This window comes from Oryzias latipes, chromosome 1 (genome assembly GCF_002234675.1).
Source record: "Oryzias latipes chromosome 1, ASM223467v1".
NCBI classification, from domain to species: Eukaryota; Metazoa; Chordata; class Actinopteri; order Beloniformes; family Adrianichthyidae; genus Oryzias; species Oryzias latipes.
The window spans coordinates 22,459,424-22,477,733 of NC_019859.2; the positions used below are offsets into that span (position 1 = coordinate 22,459,424).

At 41.2% G+C, this 18,310-nt stretch overlaps 1 protein-coding gene across 2 annotated transcripts; it reads right to left on the reverse strand.

The window, feature by feature from the left end:
- Positions 1 to 3,702: 3,702 nt before the first annotated feature.
- On the reverse strand, positions 3,703 to 16,768 carry LOC105354428. Of its 2 annotated transcripts, none has more exons than XM_023958497.1 (11): positions 16,391 to 16,768; positions 14,222 to 14,575; positions 12,292 to 13,956; positions 12,120 to 12,208; positions 11,970 to 12,028; positions 11,085 to 11,248; positions 9,702 to 9,867; positions 9,433 to 9,624; positions 6,929 to 7,150; positions 4,175 to 4,334; positions 3,703 to 4,092 (listed from the first exon to the last, which is right to left on the reverse strand). In XM_023958497.1, the coding sequence occupies exons 1-11, from the start codon at positions 16,431 to 16,433 to the stop codon at positions 4,018 to 4,020; spliced, it is 3,189 nt and encodes a 1,062-aa protein (XP_023814265.1). In that variant the 5' UTR covers positions 16,434 to 16,768; the 3' UTR covers positions 3,703 to 4,017. The 2 variants fall into 2 exon arrangements, with proteins under 2 accessions (XP_023814265.1, XP_023814261.1); XM_023958493.1 differs by having other exon boundaries at positions 3,703 to 4,095; positions 16,391 to 16,766.
- Positions 16,769 to 18,310: the final 1,542 nt, after the last annotated feature.

An 18,310-nucleotide genomic window follows, 5' to 3' on the forward strand; every position in this document is an offset into this window, starting at 1 on the left:
ATGTGTTCGCCTTTGAATGAAAAATATGCAACCTGCTATGACTCACTTGAGTGCACAGAATTACGCAGCACCTGTTGGCATTTTAACCTGAAATGGTGGGTGGAATGTAGTATTCAGCTTTGCGATGCAAATCTGTCTTTAGAAGCTTATGTTGTAAGCAGACAAGACAAAGAGTGGCTTAGTCAGGGTGGCGTTTTAACTCAATTAGGGCACAGGACCAATAGTACTAGTGACTCTGAGATTTGCTCCCTGTGCTCCTAATATGGATATTTGGGAGCCTGCTCTCCAGCAGGGAAGGGAAGTCACATTTTATGGTGCTTTATTTTTTGTAGATGCACACAGGAAGTGTTTGCAGCTAAAGACACATATGGTGTGGTGGTAGTGGGGGGGTTGAGTTGGAGTGATGAGCTGATCAGGGAATTGGCTTTTCTGAGTGGCATTATCCTGTTTTAGAAAGACAAGCACCAATTATAGCGCCAGAGCAGGCTATCCATCCCTTTAAGAGTTCCTTTGGATGACATCCATAAAAGGAGATATCGGAGGATGTCACATGGGGGGAAGAATGCACTGCTGGGATCATGTGACTTGTCCAAAGAAATGAATGAATTTTTCTTTTTGAGGGTCAGGATGTGTTCCAGTTTGCAGGGTTTGTCGCTGTACTCCGCAGTTTCAGAATTCTTTTTGATTCAGGCACAAAAACACTTTTTTTTTAAACCTTTTCCAAAACGTGTACGTGTCACCTATCTGACTGATATTTCATATTTGCTGTGGAGTTCTGTGCTACTCATCAAGAAAAAGAGTATCTTGCATGATTCATACATGCATAACAACACGCACTGACACAAAGAGGCACTCCCCTGCTGCATTAATCAGAGAAACTCCCAGGCCTGGCTCTCAGCGCTGACTAACACCGTATATGGAAGAAGAAAGCAGGTAGCTTCTCTCCCCTTTTCACTCATCCCATTCTCTAGCATGTTTTCTCTTTTTTTCAACATGTATTAATCTTACTTTTTTCACCCCAGATTCCTCTCTGTCATGCTCTCTAACCAACCCCCTTGAGTTTGGGATGTGAAGACTGAGAGGGGGGAAAGGAATGAGAAACTTTACAGGACACATATTTCCTCTTTTATAGATCATGTTGGTGCTCTGTTAAACCTTTCAGAGTTTCTGTGAAACATTTAAAGTATTTTTGACAGCTGTTATAAAACACAGTTGTGATACAGCACAGGTATAGGTTATAGGTTGAAGCGTCATGTGGGATTAAAATACCCACTCCGATGAAAATTGTGTTTTTGGTGTTTTTAACAAGTTATTGTGGCATTTTTCTAATAATGGAGGACCTAGGTAAAGAAAATTAAGCTTAAAATTGAGTTATTTAGTATTTCTTTCTTCAAATCATTGTGAACCAGGAGCAAAAGAAAAAAAAATGCTGAGGGGGAATGCTCGTAGGTGTGATGTAAAAGCCACAAACTCCCTTCTGATGCGTCCACTTGCAGACAAATGGATCCATTTGCGTCTTCGTTTTCCTTGTCTGAGCTGGCATCTGGATCATAACTGTGCGTTTGGATAGCTTCAATATTGTTTGCCATTTTGTTGCAATGCTAGTGCTAGGTTGGGGTTGTGAGGGGCTGTAAGATAGTGGTAGAGAGTACAAACGATGGATGATGGGAAAGGGGGCAGGCTTACTCAGAGCCAACGGTCCCACCCACAACTCAGAGGTGAATTTCTAACCATCGTCTGCCGCTCTGAAGAAACAATGTCCTAGAAAACAACAAAGCTTTTAAAAAAATTTTAAGAAGAACAAAATAATCACAATTAAAAGACTTTACATTTTTACAAGTAGGTCATTGGTTTCCTTGTGAACAAATTGGACCTTTTAGTGCGGGAAACTGCTTCTCCCTGTGCCTCATGTCTGTGTAGCTCTGTTGGAAGGTCATCAAGAGGATGGGTGAGCTCCAGCCTGCCATTCATATCTCAACAGATAAAACATTTCATATATACATATGGGGAGGGGAATTTTTCTACAACAACAGAAATAACAAACAAATGACAGTTTTAAATCACAAAATAATGTGTGTAAAATGGCCAAAACTCTGATAATCGGTTAAGATGGTTCCTGCTTGGAATACTATGGAGTTTGCAGATGAATTTCTTGAGTAGTAAAATGTTAAAACCTACACCTGGTGTGAATTGAACAGTGTTTTCTGCATCATCTAGGATTCTGCAAGCTTTTTGCAGCAGTAACATAAAGCCTAACCTCAATATTCTGCTGGCAGACAAACTGCAGGGGGTCCAGCTTGACCGCTGATCTGAGTGCCTTCAGGATTAATCTCCAAGAAGTCAAAGCCATCTGTCTTTATTGCATACTTTGTAGCTAAATCCTCCTCCTCCATTTTCTGTGGTGGCTGTGACTATGGAGTGAGGTTAGGACAAAATGACTGACGAGGATAAAAGCAGCAGTCTGAAAACGTCAATAAGAAGAGATCAGAGTGCATGAGAACTGAAGAATGGTTAATGGTCAGGTCGATGGATGAAAGTCAGGACAAGCTTGTCACAGGCAAGCAGAATCCCTACATTTATAAACAAATTCTGTATTTTCTGACTGAATGAAGCTGATAAACCAGATGTCAGACTCCTGCAATTGTAGAAGAAACATCATCTGCAAGGAGCATTGTTTATTTTAGGAAAGTGCAGCACACAAGCATTCATCCATGCTAAAACAAGGTCAAACTTGGAGGTTAATGCAAAACCAATGCTCACCGATTCTTATACTGGATGCTTTAATAGTGTGGTAAACCCCACAAATATACTTTTTTGTACAACTGTGAATAAAGTTAATTGTCAAGATAGCTTATTTATTTGACAAAGAAAGACTTTTTTTAAAACTGCTAGCTGAGGTTTCATTTTTTGTTAAGTTCGATTTACCAAATAGAAGAATGCTTTAATGTCAGAACACTGTTACACCCAATCAAATGGGAATATATTTAAAAACAAACTTCAGCAGAATGTGCAGCAAAACCCTGTCTTTCTGTCAAGTGGAGATCAGATGTAAAGAAATGGAAAAGTGACAAGCATTATAGAGGATTAACAATCATCCTATCAAAATTAAATAGGTAAAAAAATTAAATCTATTGCTAGCTGTTGATGACAACAGCAGCAATTAGAATTTTTAACACAAAGATGTATTGATAGTCAAGATTCATCGCATAGATTGTTTAATCTTTTGATACTTTTAGGTTCAAAATAAAGAAATAAACTGAAAATAAACAGACCATGGACAAACTGTATTATGCAGCTGCCATACTGAATTGTTTATGGTTGCTCTCTTTTCCAATCTGGTTTTGCGGGTTAATAATTAAGATTAGCTTTATAAAGTTGTGATTGTTCTAAATATTAGTTAACTCAATATTTAACTTATGTATACAACATTTTAAATGGTCAGAAGAACAACCTTTAATCTGTACTTTAAGGGCTTTATACCAGCAATATTTGTGTTAGGATAAATACTAATTGTAATAAAAAAATCAATATAGATTTACTTAAATCAACTAAGAATTTATTTGATGTCTGTTGAATGTGAGAGATTCGTCTATTAAGCTTCTTCAAGGTCCAGATGTGACAAAACATTTGGTCATTAGAAAATTTTTGTTCAATTTTTGGTAGGAACTAAAAACTGCCATTTACAGTTTTTACCACAATATGTCAAGTTTTCATCTTAAAACTCTTTATTTTCATTAATTTTTTGCACGTAAATACAAGAAAAAGTCTTACAATGTTCAAGCCAAAGTAAAATTCATATTTTGCCCTTTATTTCAATTTACTTGTCACAAAGAAAGGTTTAAACAACACAAATCTAGCATTTAGACAACTGGAACAATGTTCTAGCATCAGATTTTACAAATACCCACCCATACACCCACACATATAGGAACTGCTTTATTTTTATTTTATCAAAACATTAATATTTTATCTACATTTCAATAATTTGAGCTCAAATTGGTCTATTCCATGAGGGGATCATGCTGTCCAGCTTTTCCCCATGTCTACCAGCTCCATGCCTTCACAGTAGGAACGTGGACGTGACACCCGGACCTGCTTTGAAGAGGGAAGAACAAAGGATTTTGAAGCCATATTCAGAGTTTTCTCACATCTGGATCTAAAGTCTCACACTTACTGCTGGAGTCCGGTGGGAAGCGAGCTGCTGCAGAAGCGGAAATGGAGTCCAGTGAATGGGTTCTACGGGCCAGCTACAGACAGACAGGTCACTGGCTTTTCCTGAGTCCAACACGCCATCTCCCATGCTCACCCCACTCCCCCGCCAACCATACTGGGAACTATAGAGCAAATACAATGTTAACAAAAAAATTCAATTTAATAATTATTAAATAAGGCTCACTTCGATCATCTTTTGATCTATTGTAGAGCGTTTCCAGTGGTTTAATTATGATTGTGCCGTTTTTAAGCAAAATCAAAACATTACTGTTGGTGTCGAAGAAGGCCTCCACTTATTTTCCATCATCCCTTTGTTTGTACTCTCTCCTGCTAGCTTACAGCCCCTCACAACCTCAAACTTACCTTGGCAGTTTGAATTTTTTTTTTGGAGCTATCCAGTCGTACAGTTTTAAGCCAGACGCCAGCTCAGATGAGGAAAACAAAGACGTAAGCGGATCTGTTTGTCTACAAGTGGATGCATCCGAATGGAGCGGAGCTGGGAGACTTTAGCCCGCCAATCACAGGAGCTACGTCACAACTGAGAGCTTATTCCAAAAGCATTTTTTCCCTCTGCTACTGATTCACAATAATTGGAATTAAGAAATATACAGAAAGGCATTTTAAATCTTAAATGGCCAACATCCTGCTTTTTTTAAGTCTTTCAGAATAAACTATATCCAAAGTGTGTGTGTTAGCTTGGGGGCTGTACTGGCAGCGCAGACTTGTCCTGGAAGTGCTTGTTTCTCACTTATCTACGTCACAATGTGAGAGCCCACTCGTTTTCGTTGATCTGGAGGGGCAGGCTCTCAGAGAGCAGGGTTTTAGGGGAATGCTAAGAAATGTGTGACTGGAGCAAAGTACTGCTTTGAGGTTTTTTTTTTGTGAGGAATTAACATTATAATACACTTAAACGCTCAAAAAGTTGATTTTGCATTTTATACCCTTTAAATTACCGGTATATATATATATATATATGTTAATTATTATTATTATATATATATAATTTAAAGGGTGTCCTCCATCATGAGAAAAATGTGTCAGGAACATGTTAAAAACACTATTTTCTTTGGAATGGGTCTTTAAGGAAAATTACATTTTCTCTTTAGTTGAAGATTACATAAATGCAAAAAAAATCTGTATTTGATTTATACCTTTTTTGCTTAGAGATGATATGTAGTTATTGCAAAGGACAGAGTCTCACCTTGATGCCTCCAATTTAAGACAGACTGCTCTGATAAAGTCTGCATTATCACACAGTTTCTGTAATTTTTCCCTTTTTTCCTAGCACAAAAGTACACAAACATGGATTATTCCTGTTATCTTCATAGTTTTATACTTGTCCTCCAACTTGCCAAGGTTTTTGCCATTTAAAAGTTCAACTAGTTTCTGTAGATTAAAATTTGTGTGTGGCAACGGATAGGCCAACACAGCGAGAGAGAAAAAAAGAAAAAAAGAATTACCGTAAATAATTTACTCCTGATGTTGGTGAAAGTTCTCATTCAATATTCCAGCCTTGTTCATTAATGCATCCATCCATTCACTTATCCGGGACCGGGTCACAGGGGCAGCAGTCTAAGCAAAGATGCCCAGACTTCCCTTGCCCTGGCCACTTCCTCCAGCTCCTCTGGGTGGACCCTGAGACGTTCCCAGGCCAGCCAACAGACGTAGTCTCTCTAGCGTGTCCTGGATCTTCCCTGGGGCCTCCGGCCAGTGGGACGTCCCCGGAACACCTCTCCAGGGAGGCGTCCAGGAGGCATCCGGACTAGATGCCCAAGCCGCCTCAACTGGCTCCTTTCGATGTGGAGGAGAAGCGGTTCTACTCCGAGCTCTCCGCGGGCCCCCAGCCACCCTATTTCAGCCGCTTGTATTCGGGACCTCATTCTTTCAGTCATGACCCAGAGCTCAGGACCATAGGTGAGTATTGGAACAAAGATCAAAATTGAGAGAGATCGATCCAGCGACCACATAATTACGGATGCTGCTCCGATTCACCTGTCAATCTCACGCTTTGGTCTTCCCTCACTCGCGAACAAGACCCCAAGATATTTAAACTCCTCCACCTGGGGCAGGGACACTCCACCCACTGAGAGATGGCAAACTACCTTTCTCCGGTCGCGAACCATGGCCTCAGATTTAGCGGTGCTGACCCTCATCCTAACCGCTTCACATAACCGCAAACTGCCCCAATGCACGCTGGAGGTCCTGGCTCGATGAAGCCAACAGGAAAACATCATCTGAGAAGAGCAGAGAGGAAATCCTGTGGTCTGTAGACCAGACCCCCTCCGGCCCCTGGCTGCACCTAGAAATTCTGTCCATAAAAACCATGAACAGAACCGGTGATAAAGGGCAGCCCTGCTGGAGTCCAACGTGGACCGGGAAACAGGTCTGATTTACTGCCGGCTATGCGAACCAAGCTCTTGCTCTGGTCATACAGAGACCGGACAGCCCTCAGTAAGGCTCCCCGGACCCCTATACTCCCAGAGCACCCTCCACAGGATACCACCATTAATACAGTATAACCAAAAGTGGATGCAGATTTACAGTTTGTAAACTTTTGTTGATACAATATTTTCTGAGGGAATTTGTGGTCGAAAGAACTATAAAACCCAGTCCAGTCTTTTCAAATAATAATCACATATTTAAGTCAGAGCCAAACTATTACTGACAAGATAAAAACACAGAGTATGTAGGGGAGCACAGTGTTTGTGGTTCTCACCTGTGTGGGTAGATGGTGTTAATGTGTGCTCCATGACTGGGACAGGTGGAAGGCAGGGACAGCGTGTCGTCATGAAAACAACAGGGGTGGTCGCGCGCCCGCAGATGCAGCACATCATCCGAGCGAGTGAAGCCGAGATTGTCCAGGGAATCTGCAGATCCCGCCCACGAACGCAACCAGAAGCGGCCGGACAGCTCGTCAAAATGGTTGAACCTGCGATAGCTGCACAAACGTACCATGCCGTTTAGCACCAGACTTTGACCACACAAACCTCTGCTTATTTTATTTTTTTAACAGCAGTCTAAGACTCTTACAGCTATGGAAAAAAGAAAAACAACTTTGTAAAAGGTGTTGAGCTTCTGTGATGACACTTCCTCCCTTTTACTGAGGCTGTTTTTCCTGATAAAGTATTGACAAAGTTTGTGAGAGTTTTAGTGATGAACAAAAAGCTCCACAGAAACAGGGAAGGGTGGGGTTGGCTCTGCTGCTGTTGATGAGATCATACTTCATGAATGAACTTACTATATTACACAGTGAATGCTTTGTGCCAGTGAGGGCTTCATACAGAAACGAAAAACAAATTTAGCTCATAATTCAAAAAGGCATTTCCGGAAGTTGACTCCTTTCACAAGCATGCAGTGTTTGTTATGTAAGATTACCATAAACCACCCAATGTTTTTCTATCAGAAACACCACTTAAATAAATAAAATATCTCTGAAAACAGTATTCATTAGTTGCTGTAGTGATGTTGTAAAAACGTTGCATTTAACATCACTTAACATCAAGCACATGCTTCAGTGGAGCAAATCTTGTTAAAACTAAACTGTAAACTTAATACTTTTTAACTTAATTTAAAAACACTTCTAACCAAAGTACTGCTACACTGTCATCCATCCATCCATCCATCCATCCATCCATCCATCCGAACCTGCTGAATTCCTTTTGGGGTCACGGGAATGCTTGGGTGAAGGTGGGATACAACCTCAACAGGTTGCAGGGCCACACACTCACACTCTCACCTAGGGACAATTTTGAATGACCAATTAACCTCTGAAGCATGTTTTGGACTGTAGGAGGAAGCAAGAGTGCCCAGAGAAAACCCATACATGTACGAGGAGAACATGGCAAGTCCACACGGAGAGGTTCCAGCCAGGTTTCAAACTAGGGCCTTCTCCTTGTGTGGCGAGAGCGCTCGCTGTCAACTTGAGTCTATTAAAACATCACAAGTTGATGAGGAAGAGAATGGAAGAGTTTGAACACTGTGGAGACTCAGGCTAACTCCAAAAGTCCTCTAGCAAAAAAAACACACAGTAAAACAGTCTGGATGGTATAAATAAAACACAACTTTATGAAAACTGACCAATAACTGGGTTGATCTGTGTTGCTGCAGGTAAAATGCTGCATCACAAAATCAAATATGAAAGATTCAACAACACATGATTTAGGTTATGAGACCTTCTGGGGGAAAAATGTTTACAGTGAAAGTAGCTATGAATGCACCTTTCAGAGCACTTCGCAGGAATATGAATGATCAGAATTCATTTCTATCCCTTTAAACATCAACAGTCAGCTTTTATTTAAACATTTTATTTAAACTGCTCCTCCTCTGTCTGCGTTGATTAAGCATATACATTTTTATGCGCAGTTATTCTGAAGTACAACCCTACTGCATCTGCATTCACTGCCTACCAGATGTCTTTGTTCTCAGTCAGCATGAAGCAGCTGTTAGCTTCTGGATGTTTTCTGCCAATAATCTTTTACAATCTCAGGAATCCAATTTTGTCTGGAAACTCTCATTTCCTACATTTGAGGAGGTTCACCTCTAAAAGTCTGTCCTGTTTTGAACTCAAACTGTGAACAAACACATTTAGGCACCAAACACATTCACACAAGCAGAATCTCAGTCCAGCTGGTCGAACTTGTTGAATGTGAGTTTTAGGTCCACTGTAAATTAAAATGACAGCTAGTTTAGCTTTGAGATTGATATTTTCAGTGGCTGCCCTCATGTTTGAGCAGATGACCAATAACATCCAAAAGGGGACCATTTTTGTCAGGCTTTGGACATTTGGATTAAAAGTATTCTAACGTTATTTAAAAAATGTTCATTCCAAATATATGAATGCAGATTTATTACAAAATATTAACAGAGTTAATTTTGATAATGGTTAGACCACAACACACGTCCCAATTCTGTGACATAAACCATGCAACAAACACACATATCCTGCATCCCACTCTGACTGGCTTACAGAGACATCTAGTGACCAATAACTGGTGGCGCTGATCATATGTCTCCTTTTTTGGATGCATGCAGGCTTCTTCAAAACATCTGATTTAAGAACTTGATGTTTTTTGCTCACATATTGGGCTTTATCATATAAAATGTGTTATTTTAATGTTACATTATATACAAACGAATTTGAACTTGTTCCGTTACCCCCTATTTGGTTTATTGAAACACCGCAGCTGTCATTGGTCGTGTGCGTGACAGAGCTGTCGGTACCTGCTGCGGGTCTGGTCCACTTTGGCCTGGATCAGAATGTCTCGATAGCGCCGAACAGCCACGTAGGCCAATGTGCCGATGACGATCACTGCGATGAGCAAGATGGCCAGACACGCACTCACAAGCCTCGCTCGAGTCATCTTTGTATCACACCTTTGACCCATATACCAGAAGTCATCGCCTACAAGACAACTAAGACAAACAAAAACTCGTGTTTTTCACCGGGTTTTTCGTTTTGGACTGATTGTTCTATTGTAAACTAACAATACCGGCAGACAGGAAGTTGATCTGGATGATGTGTGCAGATGCCATGATGGTGGCAGTGGTCAAAGTGGCAGACAGAGGAGCAGCTATAGTTTGTTGAGCCAGGCTGAAGCACACATTTGTAGCCTTCAGGGCACTGCAGTAACCAGCCACACACATCCCCCTGGAGTCCTGATACACAAAGATGATAAAGAGAAAAATATAAATGTCCCCCATCAGAAAAATCACACAAAACATGTTAAAAACACAGAACCCTTGGGGTGATTTTAGAGATAATTGGGTCTATGATTTCATTGTGAATCACTGATAAGCAGTTGATTCTATTCCAAATATGTCACCTGGAATTTCACTTGTAAATCTAGCTGAAAAACTGTTTTTCTTCAAAAATCAAAGCTGTAAGATTGTTGATCAGATGGATTTTTTGTAATTTGATCATCCATACCTAATACCGCAGTAAATGTGCTAACTTTTCACAAAAACAACAAAAGAAACGACTTTGATCTACATCATTTTATTAGGTTGGATGCTGCAAATGTGAAGCCAGTAATCTCACATCTTGGTGTCTAAATTGGTACAGGAGTGAACCAGTAATAATCAGATTTTTGCTAAGTTGATTGTGAGGTTCATTGAATTACTAAACTTGGTTGTTTACAAGAGTCTGCCTGCAGCTGCAGGAATAAAGTAACAACATTAGGATTGGAATTCTCAAACTATTCTTCTGTTGGATCAGACAGTAGACCCAGAAACTACGAGATGACAAGAGGTCGAGGAGAGATGCGGATGAAAACATGGGGAAAAAAACAAAAACAACCTTCATTTCATGCAGTTATGGTTTGGAATTTCACACTTTTGATGAATTTCTACCCCCTAACCATCTACCGTTACATTCAGAACAAAAACAGGGAGGAAAGAATTTCTATTCTGGTTTTTTAAGGGTTTTAAAGTGTAAAAATACAGTTCTACAGAAGCACATTTGTTATTTTTTCCATCCTAAAAATGCTTTCTCTAAGATCCAAATACTTAATTAATGTTACTGCAGTTTTACATAAAAGCCTGACGTCCTTACATATATTCAAACATTAAACAGAAGTGATTGTAACTTTCTCAAGCTTGTTTCACAAATGAATAAAAACATCAAAAATTGTTATTTGAAGACCGGAAGAAAATTTATCACCAACACCTCTAGTGCTTTTTAGGTTTGTTGATTTTTAACACATTATTTACCAGACTCTTTGGGCCTGTTGGGTTAAGAATGAAGAAACTCTTGACTCTTGAGTCTTGTCTTTACTTTTTCTCACTTCAAGACGCATCTGTTAGTCCTCGTTTGCAAGGGTTAAGAGGCAGAGAAGGCTAGAAGAGTGAGAGTGGTTATCACCCTTTAGGCTCACCTCCAATAGTGATGTTTGTAACCCTGGATGATCTGAATGTCTTCCCTTCACGAACAGCCTGAGCCAGTCCTGTGCGTTCCAGCAGTGAAGCAGATCCAGTCATGTTGAGCCACTGCAGCACCCCTCTGGTCTTAAAAGCCACCAGACTCTGTACTGCATGGCCACTGAAACAACAGAAACAAAACAAATATTTTCAATCATTTGAAGGATTTGAGTTGTCTTATTTTTTTTAATCTTAGCTGAACAACTAGAACTTTGGGTTTTTATTCATGAGAGTTGGGTTCTTAAAATAATCTACAATAGTTGAAATCTGTGAAGTGTTTGTTGTTTTCTTTTACAAATATTATAAATGTTTAAAGGCTATAAAACCCCTCACTACACATTTTACACACTTTTCTCAGACAGACATCAACATTTTTACACAACCTCTCTTGTTTAAACTCTCAAAGTTCAAACCTTCATAGAAATTCAAGTCCAGTATTATAGAATGAAACAAAGATGTTTTTATTACGCCCTTTCGCTTTATGGCAGAGATGAAACGCCATATGAAACGCCATAGATGTATTCTGTATAGGAGACACGACACCGATGAGATTGATTGACAATGTTTTACAGCCAATCAAAAATTCAATCCGCAGTTAAAAATAAAAAGCATGCAAATCTCACTGTAAAAATCTGCAGAATAGCAAGACCGCAAACGGTGAACTGCAACATAGCCAGGGACTGTATTTTCAGATTAAATGTGCTAAAATACTGATACTGGCAGAATTCAGAGTGTTTTCCTGGTAAAGGTATCGACAACCAACATTTAACATCTTAATGTCAAGAAAACATAATTCCATTTTTTTGGGATCTACGGGAAAAGTTTCCTCTAAATTGCCTCACCTGCTCCAGACTCCCAGCAGCTTGCTGAAGCCCGGAGCTCTCTGCAGATATGGCTCCATCTAAAAATCAGGAAAGTGAGGACGTTCGAAAAAAAGGTGACAGTGCAAACCTGAACAGGGATTGTTTGTGTTTTGTGTGCAGTCGCCTCACCCAGACTGCTGTGTCTTCCTCCAAACCAGCTTCTAAAGCAGATTTAGCCTCTTCCACGATGATCTGAAGCAGCAGCTCAACTGAGTCCTCTGAACAGAATCAAGAAGTTCCTTCTATTCCAACACATTTGAACTCATAGAAACAAACTCCTACAAGTTAGTATGCATGTTACCTCTGATGGATACTGGCTGATTGGGCACAATGAAGAACATCGGACTGCTGGTGGAGCTCTGTGTGGGTGTGGAGGTCCCAGCAGAGGCTGTGTGTGTGAAACGGCTCAGCGGTTGAGCTGTGGGAGACCGTGACCTAAACTCACCCTCTTCCTCTATGTCTGATCCTGCAGGTGAGGCAGCAGTGGTGTAAGCAGAAGCAGCGACACGCTGGGTTTGTTCGAACGTAGGAGAGATGCTAGTGGGAGTTGGGAGAAGCTGGCGGCTGTGAGAACCTGATGGTGAAGGTCTCTGGTGGATTGTGTGGATGTAGGATTCACTCACAGAGGAGATGACAGCTTTCTGATTGTCGACAGAAAGCTCAGAGTGTGGTTGGAGTGTGTAGGGAGGTGTGGAGGAGTCTGTGGTCAAGCTGGACAGCAACCAACCTGTGGGCGTACTGTCATGAAACACAGTGTAAGTAGAAGGCTCTCCGGTGGTCTCTGCTGAAGTCAAGTTCTGGACTTTTGTCGCTTGTGCTGCTGTTACAGATAAAGAGCCAGTAAAAGCAGAAGTCTGTCCATCCTTCATACCACCAGGCAGAGTGGAGGTTATTTCTGTGGTCACATGTGGAAAAACTGACATTTTTTCAGGACTTTCTGTCTGTGTGTCTTTGTCCTCTTTTTGTGCCGACCTAAAAACCAGACCATCAGTGCTTTCAGGAGAGCTTGTGGCACCAAAAGGGGTAAGGGTTTGCTGCATGTGTTTGCTTTTAAATTCAACTGTAGTTGGATGAGCAACAGCAGACGCAGAGGATGCAAGTGAGTCACTGCGGTTTGCGCGTGGATGACCTGCAGCAGCCTCCGCGGCACCAACAGCAGGGCTGCGCTGTGGGATGTGGGCGGTGGGTGAGGATAATGATGAAGTGGGTTCGGTGTCAGCGTTTGCACTGCTTGAGTGTGGAGGTGCGGCGGAGGAGGATTTTAAGAGGTCGGAGGTGGCGGTGGAAGTCAGATGGTAATTGAGCCGGTCTGTGCTTCGCTGGCTTCTCCAGGAAAAAGACTGTTTATCTCCAGGTGTCCCACCAGCAGCGCCGCCATGTACAATTATGGCGAGTTCGCCCTCCTGCGTCTGATTCTCGGGGGGAAAAGAGAGAGAGGAGTGGGAGGCTGTTTGTGCAGTCACACTTTTTTCTGTGCGTTTAGAAGCTTCCAAATCAGTGGTAAGGGGTGCCGTAGAGCTGGGGGAGGCAGCACTGGTCCGTGACATCTCAGTTTCAGCATTAACCCTTTTTAGTGAGGCGCTTGGCTTCGCCGTATCCTGAAAGTACGGGCGTGTTTTGGCATCACGAGCAGCTCCAGATGTTTCCGCCCCATTGTTTGCTTTTTCCTCAGGAAGATATAGAGTTTCCCTATCAGCATTCCCAGCGACAGGGCGTCCCCACAAGGCTGAGGTGTTGTGCCGCAGCTCCCCAACAGGAGAAGAGGTGCTGGACTCAGATCGAGGCCTGAAATGCCCTGTCGGCCCTTCGTGGAGGGAACCTTTGCTCCCCACTGTGTTTTTTACAACCTCTAGAGCAATGGTGGGTGTCCTGGTGTAGGTGGGTCCTGTCTGAGACAAACCAGCAGTCCCTTGGTCTGATTGGTGGGTTGAGTGGACGTCAGAGACATTCCCTTCATCTTCCTGGACTGGTTCATAAGAAGCATGCAAACAAAAACAGCCAAGGTGATGAGGGTCACAGTGGAAATCACAACATCAAAATGTTTCTCTAACACACATTGCTGATAGAGATAAGAGATGTGGATTTATAAAACAACAAACAGTTTCACTACTGCTCTACTACCTTTACTTAAAGCAACTCTGATTCTAATTCATTTAAAGCTGCTAAATTGAACTCTTGTGATCAAGAAACTTTTCAAGTTTAAACTGGATAACTGAGGAATGTTTCCTCACCGTAGTGTACCAGACTGACGATGATTGGGGAGAATCCCGATGCTCTGAGGATGGCTTTGTCTCCGTCACATCCAGAGAGCAGAACTGCCTCCCCGTTCTGTAAACTCCGCTCACCCTCGTTCCAGGCACAGCGAAGCGACAAATGTGCGCTGATTTCCACCGTTAAGAGGATCATCCTCCCCGGAGGAATCTCTATCACCCAGGTGCAAAAGGAAAGCGCTGATTCGCTCACTGGGTCAAGGGTGCTGGTGTCAGTAAAGAGTCCAGGTAAGGTGAGGATGACCCGGCCAACAGGCGCTTGGTCCAAACGGACATGGCCACCACAGCTGTGGTTCAACACGGCCAAAGTTTTATCTGCGAAAAGAGGAAATAATTGATTGTTGTTGTTCACGTTTCAGCAAACCCCTGTAGGGATGGCCAAAGCAAAATCTCTGCCAAATTACACTCAGTAGCGCAGGTGGTTTGGCAGAGATTTTTATGCCGGATGTCTTTCCGGACAAAACTCTGCATTTTATCCTGACTGGGGACCGGCACAGGGGGACCCAGACTTGGGACACTGGATGAAGCTAATCGTGCCCTATGGGGACTGAACATGGTTTCTCATGGGCCAGTCCTACACATAACCAACTGACTTGAATGATAAATCACTGATATAACTTTTAGAGGAAATATTATGGAGGAGTAATAGTTTCGTCTTCAAGTTTTCTATGTACTTTCTTCATTCCTAATCATCAGTCAATGTCAGGCATTAAAAATACATATATTAAAGCATTTCTTTTAATTTTGTTACATAAAATCAATTTTTATTTATTTAAAGTTTTTAAATCTAATAAGAAAGATCAAAAGGGCTACAATGACCAAGGCCCAAATAATAAAACACTAAAGCCCCTATGCTCAACTCTTGAGTCACATTGTAAGAAGGAAACTTCAGCTGCAACTAGTAGATGTTTGACCATCAGTACAAAAGCTGTCTCAAGGTAAGACACTGTTAAAAAAATAAATAAAAAAAGTTTCATTAAAATGAACCTGAACCACAACAGCAATTCATTTCTAAAATCTTGGAGGGAAAAAAAAGACAAACAAAAATCCCTTAAATGTGTGCTTTGATAATCATTATCCCTTGAACCCATTATTCCAAGACTTTGTACAGATTCTTGTGGGAAAGTCTTTTTGTTTGTAATAAAAGTTTTGACCCACGGAAAGCTCTTTTGCACAGTCCAGAGCGTGTTAAAGCTGGAGATTGATTGACTGATAGATTGATATTTTTTTTTATTGTTTTCAAATGCAGGATATACGTTTTCTAATTTATAAGTGTTCAAATTTTCAGTTTTTTTAAACATTCTCAATTGAAAACATTTGGACTCATTTTGATTATTTCCTCCATGTTATTCCACAACATCACATCACAGACATGAAGGGCAAATAGGTTTTTGGGTTGTCCTTTACTATTGCATGAAGATCTGAAACTCAACGATGAACTTCAGAAATGTGATCAAAGAATAGCTAAATGGAAGTTTGTATTTTTCCAAAAAAATCCTCTTTTTCAACTGTGTGGTTGGGGGTAAGCTGTTTTGTTGCTTAAAATAGATAATTTGTTCAAGTTCATATGATCTAAGAATAAAATATAATAGAATGAATCAAGTTAAAGAGTTTACACCACTAAAACCTCAGAAATGGCCCCAAAAACCCTTAGAAAGACATCAAAATGAATGTGTTGGAGTGACCTCCAAGAAGCTCAGTTTTGTTGAGAGTTTATGGAAGAAGCTCAGGGTCCATGCACGGAAACCAAACAATGTGGAGGAGCTGGAACACTAACCATGGAAAAAATGATTTAGATTCCTGGACAGAAAACTTATTCTACTGCACGAGGCTGTTGTTTCATGAGTAATAAAAGGCGGATGGCTGATAATTTTTCTAACTAAGTGGCATGTTTAGTGCAATCTGTACCTCAATTCATTTTATTAGGGATCTGGACCCTAATAAACAATAAAAACACATTATTGTGGTCATTTCCGTGGCAAACTAATTACTATTTTTGTTTTTAAAAACGCTTATATTTTTGTTTTTACTCTAAAATAAAAAGCATTAAATAAAAAAAAACATATTTTTTTCTTTTCAAATTAAGATGGCAACAGCCTGCAGTGATTTCAAAGTAAAAGGTGAGCTCACCTGTTGTGATAATAAACAGCAACAGGTACGTGTGGAGCTGCATTTCCAATGTTGAGACATCTCACTTTCAGAGGCTCTTGTGGTCTGAAATCCACGCAGGTTCCTGAGATTCCCCCTTTCCTCGCTCTCGACGACTCCGTCTGAATCCTTGGGCAGAAGCACCGCCGCGCGGAGGCGTCACCGAGCGTCCCGCTCCATCATTTCCTCCGCGGCGCTTCGCAGATCAGTGCTGCGGCCGTGCCAGCTCAAATTAGATCCGCGTGTGTGTGTCGGCCCCAGTCTCTCTCCCCCCGCTGGGCCGGGAGTGAGTGGAGGATGAGAAGGAGGTGAGCAGCGCCCTCCAGGCTGGAGATCGTTAAAGTTCTGCGACATTTTCTAAGATGAGAAGAAAGAGTCCGCCGGTGGAGCATGAACTCTTTTTTTTTTTTTTACATGGACAGGAAACTAGTGCCAGGAAGGTTTTCCTGAAGATGTAAGAGTGAACATCTCATTAAAACTTGAAACAAGACGCCCCGCTGAAGAACTTGAAACAAGTCTATTCTGGCCCGATTTTGCTGCTTAACCCAATTTTACATTGCACCCTGTTTAATTTTAGGTTATCTTATTATTATTATTATTATTATTATTATTATTTTGTTTTTACTGTATTTAACCCCAAATCTAGACTCGAATATTGTAGCTTGTTAGAAATCAACACTTGTTTCCCTCCAAGAAAATGCAACACAGATGGTCTAAAATTACAGTGATAAATTCAAAATAGGCTATAGAATTTTAGAAATGACAATGTAAATATTTATGTAAAAAATTATGATCTGTTTCGGATTAATCTAATACTGCCAATTTACCTGTCAACCTTTTTTGCTTTTAGGTTTATCAATCAATCAATCAATCAATCAATCAATCAATCAATCAATCAATCAATCAATCAATCAATCAATCAATCAATCAATCACTTTATATGTAGAGCACCTTTCATCAACAGGCTGTTGAACACAAGTTGCTTGAGACATACACTCACTGGTACACCTCACTAATACCGGGTTGGACCCCCTTTTGTCTTCAGAACTGCCTTCATCCTTGATTGCATAGATTCAACAAGGTAGTGGAAACATTCCGGAGAGACTTTGCTCCATATTGACATGACAGCATCACACAGTTGCTGCAAATTTGTTGGCTGCACATCCATGATGCCAATTTCCTGTTCCACCACATCCCAAAGATGCTCTATTGGGTCTAGATCTGGTGACTGTGGAGGCTATTGAAGTCCAGTGAACTCACTCTCATGTTCAAGAAACCAGTCTGAGATGATTCCAGCTTTATGACTGGATATAAAATATATCCTGTTGGATATAGTCATCAGAAGATGGTATACACTGTTGTCATAAAGGGATGGGCATGGTCAGCAACCATATTCAGGTCAGCTGTGGCGTTGTAACCATTCCCAATTGGTACTAAGGGGCCCAAAGTTTATCAACAAAATATCCCCCACACCATGGTACCACCATGCCATACCACCACCAGATTGAACCTTTCCTGTATCTTGGCAGTGGCACCCGGTGGGGTCTTCTGCTGCAGGGGCCCATCTGCCTCAAGGTTGGACGTGTTGTGCGTTCAGAGGTGCTATTCTGCAGACCTTGGTTGTAACCAATGGTTCTTTAAGTTATTGCTGTCTTTCTATCAGCAGGAACCAGTGTAGCCATTTTCCTCTGACCTCTAGCATCAACAAGGCAGATGTGTTTTAGTTTTTGGACCATTTTCTGCAAATCATAGAGATGGTTGTGGGTAAAAATCCTAGGAGATCAGCCATGCCACGTTCAAAGTCAGTTGAATCACCTCTCTTCCCCATTCTGATGCTCAGTTTGAACTGCAGCAGATCGTTTTGACCATATCAACATGCCTACAAACATTTGTGTTGCAGCC

Bases quoted from the DNA above. Each gene is read 5' to 3' on its own strand.
- LOC105354428 (XM_023958493.1), bottom strand. From the start codon at position 16,433: ATGCAGCTCCACACGTACCTGTTGCTGTTTATTATCACAACAG. The intron at 9,625-9,701 runs GTATTGTTAGTT...TGTTTGTCTTAG, and splicing joins GATCAACTTCCTGTCTGCCG to TTGTCTTGTAGGCGATGACT. The intron at 7,151-9,432 runs GTACCGACAGCT...ACGTTTGTGCAG, and splicing joins GTGGACCAGACCCGCAGCAG to CTATCGCAGGTTCAACCATT.